General features: G+C 44.5%; 1 protein-coding gene across 8 annotated transcripts in view; it reads right to left on the reverse strand.

The window, feature by feature from the left end:
- The window catches only part of ptprea (protein tyrosine phosphatase receptor type Ea), a 67,577-nt gene that overhangs the window by 3,257 nt on the left and 41,989 nt on the right, over positions 1-22,331 (reverse strand). For 4 of the 8 annotated variants that reach the window (XM_018761130.2, XM_018761129.2, XM_018761132.2 and 1 more), the window contains 18 exons: positions 15,819-15,887; positions 14,899-14,995; positions 14,471-14,544; positions 13,353-13,415; positions 11,103-11,239; positions 10,203-10,293; positions 9,546-9,622; positions 9,283-9,319; positions 8,681-8,778; positions 7,110-7,229; positions 6,481-6,644; positions 5,439-5,574; positions 4,552-4,701; positions 4,044-4,137; positions 2,940-3,016; positions 2,038-2,172; positions 1,688-1,813; positions 214-365 (listed from right to left, as the gene is read on the reverse strand). In XM_018761130.2, coding sequence (XP_018616646.1) covers positions 214-365; positions 1,688-1,813; positions 2,038-2,172; positions 2,940-3,016; positions 4,044-4,137; positions 4,552-4,701; positions 5,439-5,574; positions 6,481-6,644; positions 7,110-7,229; positions 8,681-8,778; positions 9,283-9,319; positions 9,546-9,622; positions 10,203-10,293; positions 11,103-11,239; positions 13,353-13,415; positions 14,471-14,544; positions 14,899-14,995; positions 15,819-15,885 — 1,895 coding nt within the window. In that variant the 5' untranslated portion in view covers positions 15,886-15,887. Of the gene's footprint in view, positions 1-213; positions 366-1,687; positions 1,814-2,037; positions 2,173-2,939; positions 3,017-4,043; positions 4,138-4,551; positions 4,702-5,438; positions 5,575-6,480; positions 6,645-7,109; positions 7,230-8,680; positions 8,779-9,282; positions 9,320-9,545; positions 9,623-10,202; positions 10,294-11,102; positions 11,240-13,352; positions 13,416-14,470; positions 14,545-14,652; positions 14,875-14,898; positions 14,996-15,818; positions 15,888-22,331 lie in introns of those variants that run through there. The other 4 variants (XM_018761133.2, XM_018761135.2, XM_018761136.1 and 1 more) reach the window with 4 other exon arrangements.

Genomic DNA, 22,331 nt, shown 5'->3' on the forward strand with positions numbered 1-22,331 from the left:
GAACCAGAGTGCCTAACCTGGCAACACACCCCCTTCAGTATAAACACACACACACATATATATATGTACACACACATAGATTTTTTTTTTTTATTATTTTTCCATAAGCTTCTGTAGTGGTTTTCATTGTAAGGGGACCCCTTTGTATAAGGATGGATCACATTTCATGCTCAACCATACACAGACCACACGGTGCACACTGGCACATCTTACCTGCAGTGCACAACAATGGGATGGTTCCCAGACTGCTGTTGCTGCTTCTGCACAGCCGCTATAATTTCAATCATGCCCTTCCCATCAGCCGGGATGCCGATCTCCGGCCATCCGTGGAAGTGGAAGTGCCGAACGAGGCGCGTCTGTTTGTCCTGGATAAAGGAAGTACGGAGTCATGTCTTACACACACGTGGTACTGTTGCCGCTCACATTACCGTAAAGCTGTATGTGAATCATCACATCCCACATTCGCTAAAGCAGCAGTATGTAGCATAGTGATTAGGCTGCCTCGCACTTGAATTAGCCAGGTTCAAATCCTCCCTCCAGATGATGTACTCATGAGCAAGGGTAACTCATTGTAAGGGGGTAAATAAACAATAAACAAACCTAACATTGTAAGATACCTTGCAAAGAAGTGTCAGGAAAATGAATAAAAATTATAAGTAGTACTGTATGTGATGAAAGAATATTATAAATTACAATATTATCTATTACAATATTGTTATATTTATGCAATATTACACTTATCTGTTGCTTTTTTCCAGTGCTACTTTTACAATGTTAAACTACATGCAACTATTTATCCATTTATACAGCTGGGTAACTGTACTGGAGTTTACAATGTAGAGTAAGCACCTTGCTGAAGTGTACGACAACTGGAAGTGGGACTCAAAACTGTGACCTCTAAATCCAAAGGCAACACCTTTTACCACAATGCTACTAGCTACTCTTATACAGTAAACGTTACCCCGCAACAAAAACTGTAAAACTTTTCACCTTAATATTTTTTGAAGAGTCAGATAAAAAAAATATAGATAAAAATATATAAATACAACAGAAATGACTGTGCCTTGAAAACCCAGCATTTGATACAGGCTTGCATTTGATCTAAATTACTGATTCCAAACTCTTTGCTCAAAAAGTATTTATTAGGTAGTTAAAAAACCAATTAGATGGGCAAACAATGGGTATACACAGTAAAGATAAGTATTAATCAAATCAATTAACCAACCCTACACACACACACACACACACACACACACACACACACACACACACACACACAGTCTGATGCTGCTTGTCCTAAGTGGGATTGCGGTGAGCTGGAACCTAGCCCGGCAGCACAGGGCGCAGGGCTGGGAGTTGGGGACACACCCTGGACAGGACCCCAGTCCGTTAAAGGGCACCCCAAGCAGGACTCAAACCCCAGACCCACCAGAGAGTGGGACCCGACCAAGCCCGCCATGCCACCATGCCCTCCAAACCCTAACCAAGTTAACAAGTAATCTTGGACAATGGTGTCAGTACATAATAATACTGGCACTACTGCTACTAATACTCATAATAATTGTAATAACTATTATTACTATTTTGATGACTGAAGCGGATACAGCCAGATATCACTTGTGGTTGGATCTCGTACTCAGCTGTTATGCTCCCCTATTTCCTATGTACCAGAGAACAATGAACTTACCGGGTTATAGGTGAGCACCAGGTCCCGCAAACTGAAAGTATCACAGAGTGTGTCACCTTTCATTTCCACAGAGTAATCGCCATATGTCACAGCGTCCTCCGACGGCCAGTACTGGAAGCACTTATCCTGCATTACATGAAGGACAAAAATAAGATTACAGAATTCACCTTTCAGAAGTCTCTGGAAAATTCACGTACGTGTCATGTAAGTGCCACATTTGAGCAGCTGCTCCTCTGTCAATTGACTTTTTACTGGGATCATCAACCAGTTCTTTTGGTGTTGAGTTCTCGGTATTAGCCCTCTCCGTGTGCGGCAGAGTCCGGAGGGCATGCCGTTGTACCATTCCATACCTGCTCCCTCTCCTGCAGCTCTGTCAGCATGACGATGGAGTGACACTTCCACTCCCACACCATCCTCCAGAAGTCCTCCACTGTGCTGGCCAGGGGTCCCTGGGTGGCGATGAAATAGTCCTTCTGCCTGTAGCCCTGGGACAAGGGAAGAGCACAAGCAAGAGCTTTTAGAAAAAATCCCGGGAAAACGCCTACTTTCAGACCTCCAGAAAGGAGCTCAACTCATTTTGCATCAGTAAACGGTCAAAGTGTGGAAAACAGCTCACTGGGTACAGGTTACTTCAGGTAAAGTGCATGCCAAGAAATGGAAAAAGTCATGCAGTGGGATAAGTACGAGCGCAGTTTTATCATTTGTTCTGCAACGAATCTAACAGTGTGCATCATAAACCCCAAACTCTGTTTCAGTGTCAAAACACGAGAAAAAAGGAAGTTCCTGGAGCAAATCAAAATACGCCGTGAATGTGGGTGGGAGGTGAGCTTCCTCAGTGAACTTCAGGAAGGATGTAGTGCAGTTTCTCAAGATGCCGTGATAATTTTAAACTAAATTTAATGCAAATGATGTGAATGTGGAAACTCTGAGTGTTTCTGTGTATACAATGTATATATGGGGGGTGGAAAAAAGTTTAAGTTTGAGAGTGCACAGTGGGCCTGAAGGCAAAAGGTGACCCTACCCCTTCATTCCACTATTTTGTATATTTTATATACATGCATGGAGCTGCTAAAATAGATTTCTTATTTTTTTGCTCAGCTGAACTTGCAGAGAAGTATCTTGCACCTAAGCCATTAGGGTAGAGCTTGTCCTGTGACTAGATCAGAGAGAAACACGCAGCTTGATGTGGAGCAGGACACAATACGCTGTGTTTGCGTTTGCATATTTACACTGAAAAAAACTGAGTACTTACATCAATAAATGATGCGTTTATGTAGTCTGTGAATTCCTGACCCCTTTTCATGGACAGAATAACTCTGTTGAAGTCGTCTGTGGGAAAGGGGGGGGGGGGATTCAATATACATCAACACACAGCCAATCACTGTTCGTCAAACTATTAATGCAATGTGTCACACGCTGTTCTTAGTATTTTCCCACATCACCTGAGTCACAAATATAGCCTGCAAACTAGCTTGGTTTAATGTCTAATTTACCTGCAATCTCTCACATGATTTTTGTCTTATTAAACGCAACAGAGACATACTGCTGAACTGAAAGACAGCAGATTTGTGACTGCTATTAAATAAGATGGCCAGTAAATTGGACTAAAGATGCATAACTGTCATTTTGAGTTTCTCTTAACTCGGAAACATGAAATTACATATAAACTGACACCCACTGGGGTATTTAAGCATTGATGCTATCAAATGTTTCTTTAAAGTAAATGAAAAGATAAAGAAAACATCAATTATGTGTTCTGCAATAGATGAAATACAGGAGGGATAACCATATTGGGGAGATTTAAGGCTGAGAAATGAAGTATTTGACTTTCCTTCCAATGATATAATCGATGTTAATGCACTTCCTACATCTTTCCGAGAGCCACAAAGAAAAAGTTTTTGAAAGTATTTCTAGGATTTGTAGGAAGTTGTCTAAGCACAGCCCCCAAACATGTATCATCTGAAAGCATAGAATGTTCTCCATAAAGTGCACTGGGGCACAACACTGCAGCCTGTACAGTTAAGGAAGTCGGCCCTAAAAATATATGTCCTCTGGAGTGGACATAATTAATGGCTCGAGAAAATATGCTGTCCAGATGACGTGGTGGGATTTCAGAAAACGTACATGGTTAAGGGACTTAATGGTACCTGTATCAATACTCTTTCATTTTTCACATCAACAGATTAATTGACTTATATATCTCATCCAGCAGTTGAACGTTCTAACTACAATCCAGTTGCAGAACAGGTCTACGGATACGCAACACAGCGAAAGTATCAAAAACATGAGCGGGAAATGAGTCGTGAGGAAGCTTGTCAGAAGTGGTTCGAACCGCTGACTCTGACACGGCACTTACAGGGGATGATCTGCAGGACGCGGTTCTTCTTCATGTTCGCGGGGAGGTTGCCCGTTCTCATGTTCTCCTTCATTATCCTCATGTTTGTCAGTTTCTGCAAACCGCCACACCGCCACGGAGATGAACTTTCAGCCCGTTTAAACCCATTCAACAACGTGAAGGCACATCAAGGACACTATTCAGTTGCTTATCTGTTTCACGTCTATTTAATATTTTATAGATGCCATAAGACACAGCAAAAATAAAACTAGAGCCACAAGAGGCTATTACTTACATCCTGAAAAGACATCCCATATAAGAGTTGTCTTGACTGACCCTCCCAACGATTCTCAGTAAAAACTGGTACTTATAAACACGAATTTCTGTAGGGACTCTTTCAGAGACTGTGATTCCTACTAGCTGAAATGGACCCCCATGCCCCCCATCCTGCCACAACAATAAAACAAATTGGCGCAATGGCACCCTGCCCTGTACGTGACAGCCCTGCACTGAACAAAAGCGTTCTTACTTTGAACTCCTCCTCCAGGCCGATCCTGTCGGATGGCGCTGACGTGTTGTGCAGCTTCTGCAGGTGGCCCTCGAGTGAGGATACGTCCAGCTCCGTGTCCCCGTAGAGGTAGTACTCCAACAGAGCCTGGTAAATGAATGAGTACTGCATCTGTGGACGGGGATCAGAGACACAACGATGGGCTTCAGAACAAGGCCTCTGGGTGTATCTTTTGTTTTCCGGACATGGCGCCCCAGTTGGTGATCCAAGGAAGTCTATGATTACTTTCACTGAAGGTAATGAAACCAGCGCTGAGGATGAGACAGGGTAGCACCGATGCCTCACAGCTCTGGGATTGGGAGTTTGGACATGGGTTCACACTGAGCTCAGGCTGTGGGGAATTTGCATGCTCTCCTGGTGTTCTTGTTGGTTTCCACTGGGTGCTCTGGTTTCCAGCCACAGTCCAAAGGCATGTATTTTAGGTGAATTAATGACTAAATTGACCACTGTGTGTAGTTGCAAGTATGTGCGGGGGCTTAAAGTAGTGTGGTGGTTAAAGCTGCTGCCTTCTGGACCCAAAGGTCATAAATTCGAGTCTCACTTCAGGCTGTACTACCCTTGAGCAAGGTACTTCTTCTAAAATTGCTGGGGTAAAAACTGTCCAGCTGTATGAATGTGTAAATAATTCTAAGTAACTAACTGTAAGTTGATTTGCAGAAAAGTGTCAGCTAAATGAAGTCGTGTAATGTGTGTGTTACTTTGCTCTGTTGTGTGGAGGGGTAGCGATGACTATTGTGTGCCTTAGACAAAGCTGTCAGATAAATGCAAGGTTAAATAATAATTCAGGGAAAGAACTTTCATTGAGCTAGACGACCAGATTGCCTTGGTGTGTCCTGAGTATCACTCACGTCTGTCTGAACCAGCTGGGAACGCTGGTCTCGTATCCTGGAAACAAATCCAAAGACGTCCACCTTCTGCTCGGCATGCATCATGTCAATCATGGCATCGATCACGATGAAGGTCCCTGTCCGGCCCACGCCAGCACTGCGGGGAGAACCAAGGGGGCCCGATGCTTAGAAAACAGCGGTGGAGTCACTGTGGAACCTTACCGCACTGCTTCACAGCCGTGCCAGGCACAGCACTATGAGCATAGTCCCTAAATAATAATTCAGGGAAAGAACTTTCATTGAGCTAGACGACCAGATTGCCTCGGTGTGTCCTGAGTATCACCCACGTCTGTCTGAACCAGCTGGAAACGCTGGTCTCGTACCCTGGAAACAAATCCAAAGACGTTCACCTTCTGCTCGGCGTGCATCATGTCAATCATGGCATCGATCACGATGAAGGTCAGAGCTTAAGACAACTGAGTTACACTTAGCAGAGGTGTTTTTATAGAGTCTGTCTGCGCATGACCAGATATTAGAACTGGACAGTCCAGTGTATCACAATATTACTTTTCCAAATATTTTTTCCAGAATTTCCAGAAAAATTATTTAAAAAAAAAAAAATCAGCAAAGTGGAACACAAATTGTTTCAAAAAGTCCATTTCAATATTTAAAAGTTCTTTAATTATAAAACTTTTAACAGTACAGGTAGAAGGCCATCTGGAAACATGGCATCACAATTACTTGTAATGTTTCCCTTTAGCAAAATAAAACTGAAATAATGCCGAGACAAAATTGTTCCAAAAAAACACACTAAATTTTAAATATTTAAATTAAGTATACAACTCTCAGTATAAAAAAAAAAACATTTTTTGGAAGGAATTGTTATATCCTGTGCACTAGCGTCCCTCTCACTGAAATAATGGATTAAAAAAAAAGAAAACAGGCACATAATGCATAGGAACGACCTTGCCATTAGTCTGATAAACCGAGTATGAACTGGAGTTAGTGAAACATGACTCGGCCCAAATGCAGCCCAACCACTGAAGCAGAAAAGGTCCCATACCTGCAGTGCACCACAATGGGACCTGCGTACGACGGATTCACGGCCTTCACCTTCTTGAGGAACTTGAGCATGCCGATGGGCGAGAAGGGTACGCCGAAGTCGGGCCAGCTGGTGAAGTGCAGCTGGGTGACCAGCCGGGGGGCCTTGGAGCCGTCAGCGGCCTGCTGCAAAGCAGAGAGCACCGAAAATTACCCATCATGCCCTGGGACCAACCGCGCTGAACGTGATCCAGCAGGGACGCAAGAACAAACTCTTGTGCTGGAGGATTTGCCTGGACTAGTCCAAAGAAACATGCACACAAGGCTCATTTCACAGCTGCAAGGAATACAAGATATAATCAGCGAACCCCAGACAGACAAAGTCCTTACATGGTGCCTCCCCGTGCAGACTGCAGAGCGCACAAAGTGAAAGCTTCGTAACGGCTGCACAAAAACAGCGCCGCACAAAAATAAAATGTATACAGTTGTGCTGCGGCGCTATTAGTTTGTCACGCGTAAAAGCAGAAGCAGCCTCCAAAATGCGGCCGAAAAAGGGACACAATACATATGGGTTAGAGTTACAAAGTTCCTCTCAAGTGGTATCTGCAGGTAGACGCACAAAACCCAGCGAGCCCATCCCCCATCACTCACATACTGCACGCAGAACTTGCGTATGGTGTAGTCCACGAGCACAGTGAAGTCCTCCACAGCCACGCGCACATTGCCGTAGGTCCAGCAGCCCTGATCGGGCCAGTACTGCTGACACTTCTCCTGCAGGGGTACCAAACAGAAGGCCCATTAAAGATACCATCATAGCTCGCAGTCTCCTAAACATGTCTTAAGAATATTAGTCTTTTACTAGTTATTTAGTGGGGGGCCACAGCAGGTTTGGATCGGTCCTGCTCTCCGGTGGGTCTGGGGTTCAAGTCCCACCCAGGGTACCCTGTGATGGACTGAGTGTGTCCCAGCCCTGCGCCCTGTGTTGCCGGATTGGGCTCCGGTTCACTGCGACCCCCTCGGGAAAAGCGGCTTTAGCCAGTGTGTGTGTGTGTGTGTGTGTAGTTATTTAGTCTTAAATAACACACACACACACACACACACACACACACACACACACACAGTCTGAACTGCTTGTCCCATACAGGGTTGCAGGGAGCCAGAGCCCAGCCTGGCAACACAGGGCATAACGCTGGAGGGGGAGGGGACACACCCAGGACGGGATGCCAGTCCATCGCAAGGCACCCCAAGCGGGACTCGAGCCCCAGACCCACCGGAGAGCAGGACCCGGTCCAACCCACTGCGCAACTGTGCCCCCCTCTGTCTTAAACAATATTTGTCAAAATATGTACAGCGTCTTGGTATCAGTATCTTTTTTTAATTTGCGACGTCCTTTTATGTTTAGTACAAAACGTAGAAAAGGGGGAAACACGTTTGTGCTCCAGCATGCAATTAAGAGACAAGATTTATACTTACAAATAAAAAATAAAATATGAAACCTTGACAGGTACACATAATATGATTTAATGGGTTTTTCTTTATCAGAGTAACTGTAGGACATATTTGTGTGTGTGTGTGTGTCTGTCTATCAGAGTGTGTGAGAACGAATAGCTGGTGTCAGCCCGTGCACCACTCACTGAAGACGACTTTGCGATAGAAAACGGAGTAATAGTGGCACTGCCTCCAAGCACATTGCCAACCTTTATTTAATCGCTCATTCCAGAGCTGATCTAAATCTTATACTCTTGTAGTATAATGGACTCTGCGGCTGCGTTCAGAGTCTGGTTGCTAAAGAAGGACGACTCATCGGCGCTAGATAACAATGTGAAGTCAGCGGCTGTGTGTGAGACCCCCCCAGTGCAGAGACCATCAGCGGCAGCTGCACTGCTGTCTGCTGAACTCCAGCTCATAATAGCCCATAATTAATAAAGTAACAAATGAGATAGTTTGACACCTTTCCTGCAATTTCCGGTACTAAACCACTGCTTTTCATGAAATATTCTCTAAAGCTAGCAGAAATCAAGCCCTTAAGGACCACAGTTGTGTACCACGGTCAATGACAGTGTAACACACAGTAAAACTGTGTAAGTGATGCAACTGTTCACACTCCAATAGTACTGAATTCAGTGCCTCAAACAAACAAATGCACATTTTAATAAGTGTCGATACGTTTTTGAGACAACGCATGCATTTCTTTACTTGCAGTCGACTTAAGTGACACCCACTTCTTTCCTTTCTTTAAGATTTGTAAGCATCACAATGGTGGCAGTCTTCTGCTCCCAGACCATTCGCCAGAAGTCTGCGACGGTGTCTTGCTTTGGCCCTGGAACACAACATTTTTGCTGAAGCACAGCACCTCGGGACACCATGATGCGACTGAAGATTACAGCACTATAAACATGGTGCACTGTAAACAGGGGCGGCACGGAGGCACAGCGAGTAGTGCTGCTGTCTCATAGCACCTAGGTGCTGCGAGAGGACATGGGTTTGAGCCCTGCTCAGTCTGTGTGGAGTGTGCATGTTCTCCCCGTGTCTGCGTGGGTTTCCTTCAGGTGCTCTGGTTTCCTCCCACACTCCAAAGGTTCACCCATAGTGTGTGAGTGAGTGACAGAGAGAGTGTGTTCCACTGATGTATGGATGAGTGACCCAGTGTAAGTGGTGTCTCTAGCAGTGTAAGTCACCTTGGGGAATAAGGTGTGTGCGCTGATAACACCACATAGAGCTCATTGGAAGTTCCTTTGGAGAAAAGCGTCTGCTAAATGAATACATGTAAATGTAAACATGGTAACATACCACTAATGAAAGATTACAAATTCATTGTCCATACCTTGTGCTGCTATGAATTTTTTCTTTTCTTGATAACCCTATTTAACGAGAAAAAAAACAGTACAACATTACAAAATAGCATAAAACGGTGTTAACTAGTATTGTTAATAGCACTGATATTATTATTATTATTATTATTATTATTATTATTATTATGATAAAGGTTCACATGAATCATTGTGTGTAGATGTTTACACAACTGCAGCTGAAAACACATTATTCTTGACAAATTTAACACAATGGCAATAATTTACCACAACTCACATCGATATATGAAGCGTTTATATAGTCTGAACATGTATGTCCATCCAGGAGTGAGAGCACCACCCTTGAGTGGTCATCTGTTAAAGAGAGGGAGTCAAACATGACTTATTAACATCACTAAGATTAACTTCATTCAGTGCATGTGTCAGGTGAATGCACACAACATGGAGGAGGAAGAGCGCAGGAGGAAGAGCAACAAAGCCAGAGACCACCGCGTGACAATCTCGGGGGCTTAACACAAAGGGAAGGGGGTTTAGGGACTTGAACCCGCGACCATGTCGGACCCTTGAGCAGATGTTGGGCAGGCCTGTGTTTAAGCAGACAGGAATGCACTGGTAAGCGAAGGACTTCCTCCAGAGGAAGGAACCGAAAGGGAAGAAGGGCAGGGGGCTGAAAGCACCGACAGTTTACATGCCCGTAACTCATGTGTTTGGCTCCTCGCAACACCACCCGCTAACTGTTCTAACTGAGGGATGAGTCAGGGAAAGGTTAGCAATCGGTGACCAGAAGTCACGCTGGAGAACAAGAGCCTGAGGAACGGATGAGTGTGCCGTCCATCCCGGCAGCCTCTCATTTCCTGCTTTTGCAAGCCCCACCCCCTCTCCTCCGCTCCAAAACCGCTCTTAGTGTACGTGCGGGGCGACACCCGTCACTCACATGGAAGGATGTTGGGATATCGGTTCTTCTCTTTGTTGTCTTCCTTGTTGGCCTCCTCGTAGGAGCCTTGAGGGGAGCTGCCAGGGAGAGACTGAAAGAGAACAGGTGACCGTGTATCACACGCGTGTCATTGGAGGGCCTGCACTTACTATGGTACGGCCCCGATGCAGCAGTAAACGAGTACTGTTCACGTTGTACCAGCGTTTGTTCTTCTATCATCTACTGTATACTGCATTGTTTCACATCCTGCAGTCACTTCCTCTTTATGACCTAAATACACCCCCACCCTCAACTCTATATACTGTGAAGCATATTTACAGAAGAGAGTTTGGCCAGGTTTTAGCTAGGGGTGATACCTCAGCAGAATGTGAAGCGAATCAGAGCTGGACAAAAGTAAGAGGTTCTTGCACAGAGGCTACTACACTGAGAGCAAAGGTTTATTTTAAGTGTTCGGAAACATTCCTCCGTTACTCTTCCATGTGCCCATTATGAATAACGGCTGGTCCAGTTCAGGGTCAAGGTGGTGTGGAACCTAACCACAAGCCGCAGAGTGCACTCAGAACGAGACACCAGTCCATCACAGGGATTTGTCATTTTTTAAGACAAATAGAGATATTTTTTTTTCCATAAGTGGGGCGGCAGGTGGCAGAGTGGTTTGAGCTCTTACCTTGATCAAGGTATTTACAGAGAATTGCTAAAGTAAAAATTACTCAGTTGTATCCAAGGGTGAAAAATGGTAAGCAGCTGGGTGTACAAGCATAACATTGTAAGATGCTTTGGAGAAAAGTGTCACTTAAGTGCACTGCTACAATAATCACAGTAAAACTGTAATTGCAAAGGGACTTCGGATTCTGAGTGGGTGCCATCCAGGCAGGGTGGGGAGGGAACGGATGGTCATACGTTGAACTCCTCTCGGAAGAGCTTCCCGTCGTCGGCCAACCGGATCCTGTACTCCTCCTCCAGGGAGTCCACGGGGATGGGCGGGTATGTCTTGGATGTGGAGGAAGACCTTGGAAGCAGAACCACCGTCTGTTGCTCTGCATGGGGGGATCATGGCACACCATTAAAGACGTCGGGGGGTGGGCACCGAGGTTAAATCATAAAAACACTGTACTCTGCAACAATCACACTGGTTAATTTTTAGGCCTCAATCCCTTTCATAAGGCAATGAATCTTGGATATTTTAATCACATTGTATGGATTATGATTCGGTTAAAAACATTTGCCATGTTTGTCATCATTGTCCTTCGGCAGGTATACCACTTGAAGAAATGCAGGCATGCGGGGTTCGAATTCCCACATGTACGAAGAAAAAACACGTATTCAGCGAATGAAATACAGAACAATTATGTCACATAAAATGCCTGGCATTATGTAATCGGAGCTCAAACTGTGATACACTCAAAGGCTGCAACACAGGACTTTTATGCACGCAGCAAAAAAAGGTGTAACACACAATGTAAGCAACAACTGAGAGCGAAGACCCAACTTCCCTAGATGCCAACACTGCATGCCAATATTGTTATGATGAAATCTGCAAACACGGTAAGAATCCAGCCCAACAAGGAGACAGAGGTAAGGCCAGCAAGAACAGCGGGCTTGTATGACATAATCGAGTGGAACCTAACGTATGGAAAAGAAACGTTCTCATGTGACTTCTTACATATTTAAGTGGTGCTTGTATAAATTACTTCTGCTCTACAATTTCAGCATTACTGTATACAGATGTTGTACTTCTATACATAAGAAATTCCAAGTGATTGGAAAGAGGGTGAATCATACAGTCGCACTGCTGAAGTCTTATGGGAACATCTTTCATCATCATGTCATCATCATATATGTACATCATATGTTATTATATATTATATATATGTACACATAACATATACTATGTAATATATATACACACACACACACACACACACACACACACACACACACACACACATTTTCTGAACCGCTTGTCCCATACGGGGTCGTGGGGAACCAGAGCCTACCCGGCAACACAGGGCGTAAGGCCGGAGGGGAAGGGGACACACCCAGGACGGGATGTAATATATATTCATCATCTTATATTTGTATTCCTCTGAGCTCTTATATTTATACTTTTAACTTTCTACTCATGTATTTAACCGTTTGCTTCCAGCCTTTCTATCTTAGTTGGACGTACCTTAGTATATGTTTACATTGATTCATTTAGTTGACGCTTTTCTCCAAAGCGACTTACAATGTTAAGGTTACAATTATTACAGTTAAAAGTTTACAACTACCTACCCATTTATACAGCTGGGTAATTTTAGGGTAAGTACCTTGCTCAAGGGTACTACAACTGGAGGGGAGATTCATACCTTTAACCTTTGGGTCCAAAGGCAGCACCCCTAACCACTACACTACCAGCTGTTCTCTGGTGTTGCTTGTAAAGTGTTATATTGATGGTTTGCCGTTTATCTGTGAACTTCTGAGTCTTTCAGAAGTTTCAGAACAGCACTGATAAAGTGTATTGCACTCTACTGTCATACTTATCTTTGCTCAGTTGACATTGAAAGGAGATATTCCTTTCTGTTTTGTACATTCCTAACTGTACACGTATCATGATAAGTCAGGATAAAGCAGTATCTGTTCCGGTTTAAAATAAAGTTCTTTAATTGTGTTCAGGATGCAAGATTTCTGAGATGTTACCCAAAAGTGTTCAACATCTCAAAGTACCGTACATAAACAGAGAAACTGAGAAAATTCAGACCAGCTAATCAGATCCAAAAGCCCCTTCAGTCTCTGCTTCACAAGCTCCTGTTACCGAAAAAAAAAATTTCCCCCTTTTTCATTTGTACCTTGGAGCAGCTCAACACCCCCCAGCACCAGCGGGACAACCGAGGACATTTCCGAAGGGTTGAGACACCATTGCTGAAGCAAAGGGGCTCAGATGCTTCGACGTTAAAGCTCTCTGATTTCAGGTGCCGTTGTGGGAGAGCAGCTGTCAGCAAACACCTTCGGGGAGGGTTAGTGGCCAAGCCTGAGGAAGCGCGATTCGCAAGCGCCGGAGCTGGTGTCCCTGTGAGGACGAGTCCACCGGGACGCTACGGTTAGTGTCTAACAGATGCAGAGGTGGCCATGAACGGCGCAGGGGAGCCACTGCCCCTTTACCCACAGTACCTGCTCGTCGTGTGGTAGGTGTGTGTGACACTCCAGCATGGCCTCCGACAACTTTGCTGGGGTCTGTGATGCAACACACACACACACACACACACACACACACACACACACACACACACACACACACACACACAGAGACCCCAGGACACACACAAGGGCAGAAGCCATGTTAACAGTCACTCCCTATCGCTCCCACCATGACCATCACATGATTAATGACATTCCCGTTATTATGATTATTGCTGTTATAGCTCATGAGTCATAAAAGTGGAACAAACACAATAATAGTCTGAAAAAAGAGAACTACAGCTGCTATACTTCCTGTGGTAACTACCAGTCTGTTGGGTGTTTTGAGTAAACTCAGAGTAGTATGCAAGCAGAGGGCAGAGAAACACAGGACCGGGCATGCCTGAAGATACCATGTTCAGCCAGTAATTACTCAAGTACAAAAACGTGTTGAGCTCAGGACAAGGCGGTGAAAAACTTGTGTGTTACGTTCTGATATGAGCACGACTCTTACTGACAGCACAGAAAACTTAACACACACTCACAGAAAACACAGAGCAGATCATACAAGATATGAACCATAATCCAAAAAGGACATTTTGAGCATTACTGTATGGGTTTTATCTGATAAAAGATTTAAAAAAAAAAAAAAATCAGCAATCGCGCCTTGCTCACCTTGGTCTATTTATCCACTGTCACTTTTGGTAATTAATGCACAAATTAATATTCCCATAATAATAAAACAGCTACATCCCTCTTTCTTACCACTTTGGGCAGGTGTGCGCAGCACATGGTGACACGGTTGTGCATCAGACACACACCTCACACTCTCCTCCCTCTACTCATGTCTGCCATCAGCCTCAAGGAGTGTTTCCCAAGCAGCACAAAAGAACCAACACACAGCCGGAGTGTGTCGCGTTGTTGCCGACATTTTTACTGAGTCGTCTGAAAGTCAACATGCTTGGATGCAGCAACCCACAGGAAGGAAGGCAAAGTGAACTTTCCTCACAGTGTCAATGACAGCCTAAGTCGCGGCCCCTCAAACGGGTGCCATAAAACGGCACAAAGTCGGGTTTTGTTAACAATTATGACTGATCAAAAAAAGAAGGTACCTTGTTCCTCCAGAATGCCATTGGGTATCTTCTTGTCCACTGTGGTGACGACTGCCTTCCTTTGGTTTCTTAACCTAAGATGTCGAGGAAAGAGAGGATGAGACAAAAAAAAAAAAAAAAAAAAAAAACTTCAGTTGTGGGCCTGATGTCAGTTTCACTACAGATGCCCGTGAGAGACCCACCACGTGAAGCTCGAGAAGGTGTTTTTACTCATGGGAAGCCCGGGACTCGTTGAGACCAGCAGCAACACCATCCGCACTCGCACTCTGGCTCCCCTATTCGGCCTGCTTTCAGTTTTAGCTGCGATCACATGTCACCGGCCGGCCCCCTTCCCCCGCACCGCCTCTGGGACCCCGCCCCCCGGCTCCCACGCCGCCACGGGAAGCGACATCACAGCCTCCTACGTTTCCCTTTCGGCCCGCACCCACCTGAGGAAGTACCAGGCCAGGAGGATGGCAATGACCAAGAGCAGCGAGACCACCAGGACGGTGGCCAGGACCTGTTGGTTCTGTTCAGAGCTCGGTTCTGGAGGACAGATGAAAGTGCTTATGGAAAGAGCAGAAGAACAGCGGGATCAAGGCTGCAACTAACTGCTTCTTACAATATCAGCGCAAAGTATCACGCCCCCTGCTGGTAACTAGTCTTCTACACTAGTTGTCTGGTTAAGTAGTGTGTACAGGAAATGGGGCTCCATGTCCTCCCAGCTCTCCCGCACCTGTGGTGTCGTCCAGGTGCTCTGCCCATTTTGGGTGCTCTGCCCATTTTGGTACTGACCAATAACTTTTTCTGAAGAGAACACCCAACTTGTAGGGAAATTAACATCTAACTATTCAAAAACAGACATCTTTCACCAATAAAATTAACCTCTTGACGCATCGCAATGACAGCTGCAGCGAGAAATGAGCTAAAACAAGTAACTTTTTTTTCCCCTGAGGTTGATTTTCACTCCCATTTCCAAAGGACTACACTCAAAGTGCAATTGCAGTGTGACAAAGTAGAAAGTCAGCAACACAGGGGTAAAAAGGCGGCCGTTCAGCAAGCTGTTCAATAACAGTTATTACGCCTGTCTGCAACGCGAACACATACAATAACATGTTATTGGACTTTGGTTTTCAGCAGTCGTCACAAAAATAATTAAAGGGGGTGAATCAGTCAGGGAAAAAATGGACCCTTAATGTATATGTTTGGCAGACTGAATTATTTTTACACTGAAGAGTCTCATTCCTGGTACCTGACATCTTTAAATCATGGTGCAAACACAGCTGCTCCTGGACTACACCGCATGTTACGAGAAGTATTCATCTGAACTCTTCGCTCTTCCAATCTGAATTTGTCCTCGGACCCTTACCTTCAGTCTGGCTTGTTACATTCTTTTGTTCTGTGGCCGTCGCAACAAGTAACAAGGGGACCATCATGGCTGCAAAGGCGAAAAAAGTCATTAAGGTCATGGCCAGTCAGCGATGGACTGTTCCATAAGATGGAGAATTATCAAACCAAGAAAAAAAAAAAACACTTACGTCTGAAAATTTTACTAAATGACACAACACATGGTGAAAAGCAGCAAACAACGGATGAATGTACATAGACAATACAGAGTAATATAGGGTACACTGCATAAATATGAGAGACTCAAATACCCAGTCATGGTGGATTTATACGTACTTTTTTCAACAGCATAAAATGGACACAAAAGTACTTTAAAATTAATAGAAAAATGAATTCATAACTTATTAGTTTAATAAATGTTTAATAGTTAAGAAATAATGAAAAAAATAAATATGATACAAAACATATCCCAGAATGCAACACAAAAATCTGTTCTCTCAATATATTCAAAAATGTTTTTTTTTTTTTTTTTTAAAAAGTCAATGTAACATCTATTTCAAAATCTCACCTCCCTCATTTCACCAGAAAGCACTGATAGTTTTTCCATGTGTGACATATTATTTATGTATATAATGTGTTTATACTCACATCAAATGTGAAAAAAGTCATTAAGGTCAAGGTCACTCAGTGATGGCTTATTTCTTGTAAGAAATGTGACAGATGTGTAAAGACCCTGTGATGGTCAGCAAAGGGAAACATTGTGATACCGTGGTATTCCACAGGAGGACGCACAAAGCATACAGACAAACAGAGGCAAGTTTGCCTTGGCAACTTATGTGACATTCCAGGGTCAGGGTGAAAACTTACACCCTGACCTGTAAAAACTGCTCTTTTTCATCCCGCTGTAAATAAATGAAAATCTATTCAAGATGCAATCTGAGTGTTTATGATGTGCAGAATGAATTTCTCTTATAATTTAAAGGTAATCCAAGCTACACATTATCTATATATTTCTACAAAACCTGAAAAAAACATAATTCAGATTTTTACTTTTTTCCAAACTGAAATGCTGATTCATTACCGTACTCGACTGTTTATCTGTTTAGAAGACACCTTTCTCTAAGGTGACTTTGAGTGTTAGGCCTGTACACAAAGCTAAATGGGAGTTTGCTCATTTGTACAGTTGGGTAATTTTTACTGTATCAGTACAGAAATTCCTTGATCAGAGCACTATAGAAGCTGTGGAGATTTTACTAGTTGCCCTAACCGCAGCGATGCCCTGCGGCCCTAGCCTTCAGCACCATCCCCAACCCCAGTCTCAAACGCTTGAAGGCACCTCACATGACCTTCTCCTTGAGCAGCTTTACAGAAACATGGCCAGATCATTGGAACCAGGTACACAACGTGAGCCCAAGTCCTGGGTTTGAGTAGGTGTACCGGAGGGAGGCAAGGACACGATCTGTGGAGTAACCCTGATGTATAAGCAGATTACTTTCAAAGCATTCACATGCGATCAGTGAACATCACCTCAGCTGTACTGGAAAGTGCTGCTATATCCAGTATGATTATGAGTTGGGGTTTCAGATACTGACAGCACCTGATCACTCGCTACAACCCAACCAGACTACGACACTCCTCCACCCCTACCCGCTTAGTGGCTCAACGCACAAGAGGTCCATAATCAAAAGCACAAAGCTTTTCAGTTTTGGCTCCAATGCAGTGGAATGATCTCCCTCTGTTCCTCAGAGCTGCTGAATCCCTGTCAAAGTTCAAGAAGGGTCTCAAAACTCAGCCCTTTCTGCTTCATTTCTCCCCTGATCTTTTGTGTTCCCATAAACACGTACGACATTCTCTGTTTAAAAACCTACACGCAGCTACTCGTGGTTTATACTGTGGTATAAGACAAACTGTACTCAAGAATTACATGGTTATTGCAATACACTTTTTGTATGATCCTCTGAGATGTACGTCACTTTGGAGTAGATGTAAATGGCGTCGCTGCTCCACCCCATCTCAATACACCATAACGGGAAGAGGAGGAGGGAGCTACAGTACAACCACACCTACAGAACCAGGTGCTCCAACTGGCCAAAAAGAAAGATGGACTCACGTTCACAACACATAGCACCATTTTAGACCATTTCAGTGAGAACCGCAAATCGGTTTTACACTGTTTTACACCCTTCCAGACCTTCCCCACTTCCTGCTGGGCTGTGGGATCTCTCCCACATGACCGCTCCTTTCCAGCAGTGACATAATCCAACAGCAAATCAAATAAGTCTGTGGGGGGAAAGGGCTGCGCAGACTGATTTATTTCCCCCTGTAAGCATTACCAGATCTTTCCCCTGGCGGAGTACAAGCGAACGCGTCAGTCCAGCCAAAGTCCTCCAACTGATGGTCTTAAACACATTAGGTCTTAAAACCTGCACTACAGAGAAGTCATGGCCGTGAAAAGTCATAAAAATGTTGATCAAGACCTCTTAGATATGAGCTCACCTGCGCTTTGCAGGTGTCACATGTAAAGAGGAGTGCCAATAAGGCTCCGTTACCGCGACAGGTAGGGGGCGCTGCGCTCTCTCCGTATGCTGTGCAATGCAGCACCAGGTCCGGGTCAATACCACCTTGTACGGTCATTAATAAAAATCCCGCCCAGCAGCCGCCCAGGGAAGCAGAGCGATGGTGCGGATGTGAGTGCGGACAGTGCTGAGGAGAAGTGTGGACCCTGGGGGGGGAGGCAGAGGGGGAAGGGAGAGCGTACCCTGCATGGAAATGACTGCGCAGGACAGATGAGAAAAGAACTGAGTCCTGGGAATTGTGGGTCAGCACTGAGTAATGGGGTGGGGAGCTACGGGTTTTGACCACTCGGTGTCTCTCCTTTCTTTTACACATCCCGTCTCCAGTGGTTTTGGGTGCCATTGCTCTGTAGGGCCAGCAGGTGGCGCAGCGGTAAGCGCTACAAGTTTGCACTCAAAACCCCTGCACTGACATCTCACCCTTTGCTGTAGTACCCTCAACAATTATGTACCATCAACTGGTATAGTAAAAATGACTGTGTTGTATAAATAGGCAAATATTTTAAGAAGTTTAAAATTGAGAAGTACTTGGCAGAAATGCATCCTAAATAAATAAATAAATAAATGTATGATGTGCCCTGTCCTACAGGAAATGTCGCTCTGGGGGCCAAGAGACACACAGGATACCTACAAAAAGGTGGTGGGTGGTTTTCTAAACTGATCAATAACCATAAGGTGCTTTGGAATAATGATGTCAGGTAAATAAATAATAATAACAACAAACCAGCAGGCAAATTATACAAAAAATTCTGTAGTCTATGAGGTAAACGGCATACTGCGTACACACAACGTGTTTTTTATTTGTACTGTGGGAAGATAATCAATGAAAGAGTAGAAGATGCCTAAAGTTCTGCCATTTCCTCCATTGTAGAGTGAGTGAAAGGAGAGGTGGTGAACAGCAGCGCTGCTCCTCACTGACACTCACTGCTGAGGCTGTGGATGGAAACCTGAACTTTTAAAGCAGAAAACATGTCCCCTGAAGAGAGGCGTGAAATACGGAAAACACTGCAGGAGCTGTCAGTTATAAGGATCCTGTGATATTCCTTTAAAATTAGCTTGCAATTTGCCAGTGCTGCGGTGAAAACACAGCTGTTACTACAGCACACAGGAACACATAGCATCTTTTTCCGAGCACCAGAGTCTCCCGAAGGACAGCGGTCGTGTTCTTGGGAAAAAGGCTGTATGCTGACAGCAATCATTATGATTTTTTATTATGATTTATTATTATTATTATGTTTTATTATTATTATTAATTATTATTATTAATAATAAAAATAATAATACTTGCTCAGATAGCCCATCTCAGGAAATGTAAAGGCTTGAAATCACTCTTGGTAATAACCCAGCTATAAAAAAACAGCCTTTTTCAAATTTCTGCACAACGTATTATTTTTCATGTCAAACTTGCCATGAAAATTAGTGCCTTTCCAACTCCGCTCACAAGCTAACCTACAAACACAGCCGTCAATCAGCACCTGCCCATGGTTCTTGAAACAGACCATTTCATCTGCTAATCCCAAATAACATCCAGTTAGGAGCTCGATGCACAACAGATTATTGTTCCATTTTCACCTTCCCTACAGGCTTCCCCCTGCGCAAACATTGGTCAGATATGCTCAAGAGCTGACTTAGAGTGAGAATCTGTGTGGGATCAACATTTATAGGGATCCAGGGTTGCATTGCTGAGATAAAAACTGATAATATCCAATATTCTAAGTCCTGAGGGTTAATGGCACAAATTCCAGGCTGGACACTGGCTGTCCATCCTGTAAGCGAGGCTCCTCCTGGCCCAGTACAAACCCGAGTTCGCAACAACACGCACACACACTGTGTCTAACAACGAGACAAGTGCTGAGTCAGCTGTTGATGTGATTGATTTCACAAATGTCCATATGCAAAAATCGGCGTGTGCTTCGATCGCACATGATGCGTCACCAGGTGGCAATGCAAGAGGAGATAAGCATTACTGTTCAGCCCAAACAAGTTCCCAGCAATCAATGGTGATGAATTACCAACAGGCTCTCTGCTTGAACAGCATATTTATAATAGGAAGGAAGCTGAGAGAAGCACTGCTGTCTTCCCTTGAACGTCTTCTGTGAAAGGGTGGTGTAGTGGCACAGCAAGCAACACCAGTGCCTCGCATCTCCTGGCTGGTGAGCATGGACACGGGTTTGAATCCTGCTCACATGTTCTCACCGTGTTTGTATTGGCTTCCTCCCACGGTCAGAAGACGCATTTCGGGCAAAGCAGTAACTCTTATTCTGTGTGTTAGTCTGGTGCCCAATGTCTCCTGGGTAACATCCATAGAATGACAACCCTGGACTCAACAAGTGGGTGTTGAAAGCGGATGGAAGGATCATCTGTAAAGCAAACCAACTGGTTATTTCAACCACACGGAGCAGGTGACCGGGGTGCAGTTACGACTGCAATCCGCGATGCGCCAGGCAGAGTAAAACAGGCCTTAAAAAAATAGAAAAGCAGCACAGAAAACTCATTAAAACAGCTCGGCCTGAGAGATGCATTCATTTTCTTTTCTCTTTATTCCATCTTTTTTTGTGAACCATGGCCCTATTACCCAGTGGGCTGGGATGCTGTTTCTATTTAGAGGGCCGTTAACCGCATTCCCTGTCTTTTCTCAGTTCCTCTCTCGCTGAATATGGCACCTATCCATCTGGCCTCAAGTCGCGCAATGTAGGCAGGAAGCGCTCAGGTTCAATGCGTCAAAAAAGCCGCTTCCCAGTGTTAGGGTTTCGTAGAAATATTCGGCAAGGTGAAGCACGGGGTGCCGCGAGTTCATCCCCTCCTGCCCGGCTCGGTTGAAATAAAGCATGTCCACAAGGTCCGCGGGGTGTGTTCCCTTCCAGCACTGGCAGTGAAGAAAGTCTGTGGCCAAATGCCGGTCTGTGTGTTTTTAATTTTGAGTGGTAAATCAATTTTATCTGCGCTATCCGCTGCAGCTGTACAACCACGAAGATCAGACGCACAAGCATGGAATGGGGGGGGGGGGGGGGGCGGCGAAATAATCAATCTCCATCACGACATCGACAGAGTGGAAATTTCCGCTGTTTATTAGAGAACGAACCTGTCAGGAAGCCCACACTATAAATATTCACACACAAAAAGTACACAGAGCTACAGCACCGGCACATTTTACGGACAAACACGTGTTTTCTCTTCATTGTCACCTGTTTTATTTCATGCATTTGTATATAGTTACATTTCTTTTGCATTACATTTATTTAAGGAAAGCCATAATCCACATGGCGACACGTAATTAAAGTGGGAAGGTGCGTCTGCAGCGGATGGCAAAGCAACACCGACCACATGAAGGCGACCTGGCAGTTTAACACTCGCTGGCACTATCGATGCAGTGAGAAAAAGGCCGTTTCTCTACAATGAAACACTGATGTGTCCCTGCTGCTCCTGCACGACTTCTTATAGTGCGGGCTCACTTGGGAAGTTTACACTGAACCCGCCAAGCAGAGAAGAAGTGAGGTCTGAGGTCAGAGGTCAGCAAAGGCCGAGTCATGATTAGCAGCCTAGTTTTCTCGCCTGACATCCAACACCCCGTCGATCGCCGTCAGGGATGGTCAACCGCGCAGGGAAAAAGTGTTCGGCTCACTAAAGGAGACTCACCACTGTTCCCAAGAGTTGAGCACTTGTACACCATTCCTTTCACCCTTGGACTTCCTCTTCTTTCGCTCCGAAGCTCTAATGAACACCAGAAGCTCTGAATAGGCGTCTTATTCATCCGTCTCCATCCATTACAAGTCAAATTTTTCTTTGAAATACTGTAATCATTTCTGTCATTCTGCCTGAATAATGAAACATAGCTTTAAACATGAATAAAATCAATTTTACATTCTCGGAATTGTAAGTCATCAAGGACACTGAGGTCTTGGAGGAGAAAATGCATTTAAATATCAGATTCTAATCCAAAAGAAAAACTGATTCAGGTTATT

The sequence above is a fragment of the Scleropages formosus genome, chromosome 24, assembly GCF_900964775.1.
Source record: "Scleropages formosus chromosome 24, fSclFor1.1, whole genome shotgun sequence".
NCBI classification, from domain to species: Eukaryota; Metazoa; Chordata; class Actinopteri; order Osteoglossiformes; family Osteoglossidae; genus Scleropages; species Scleropages formosus.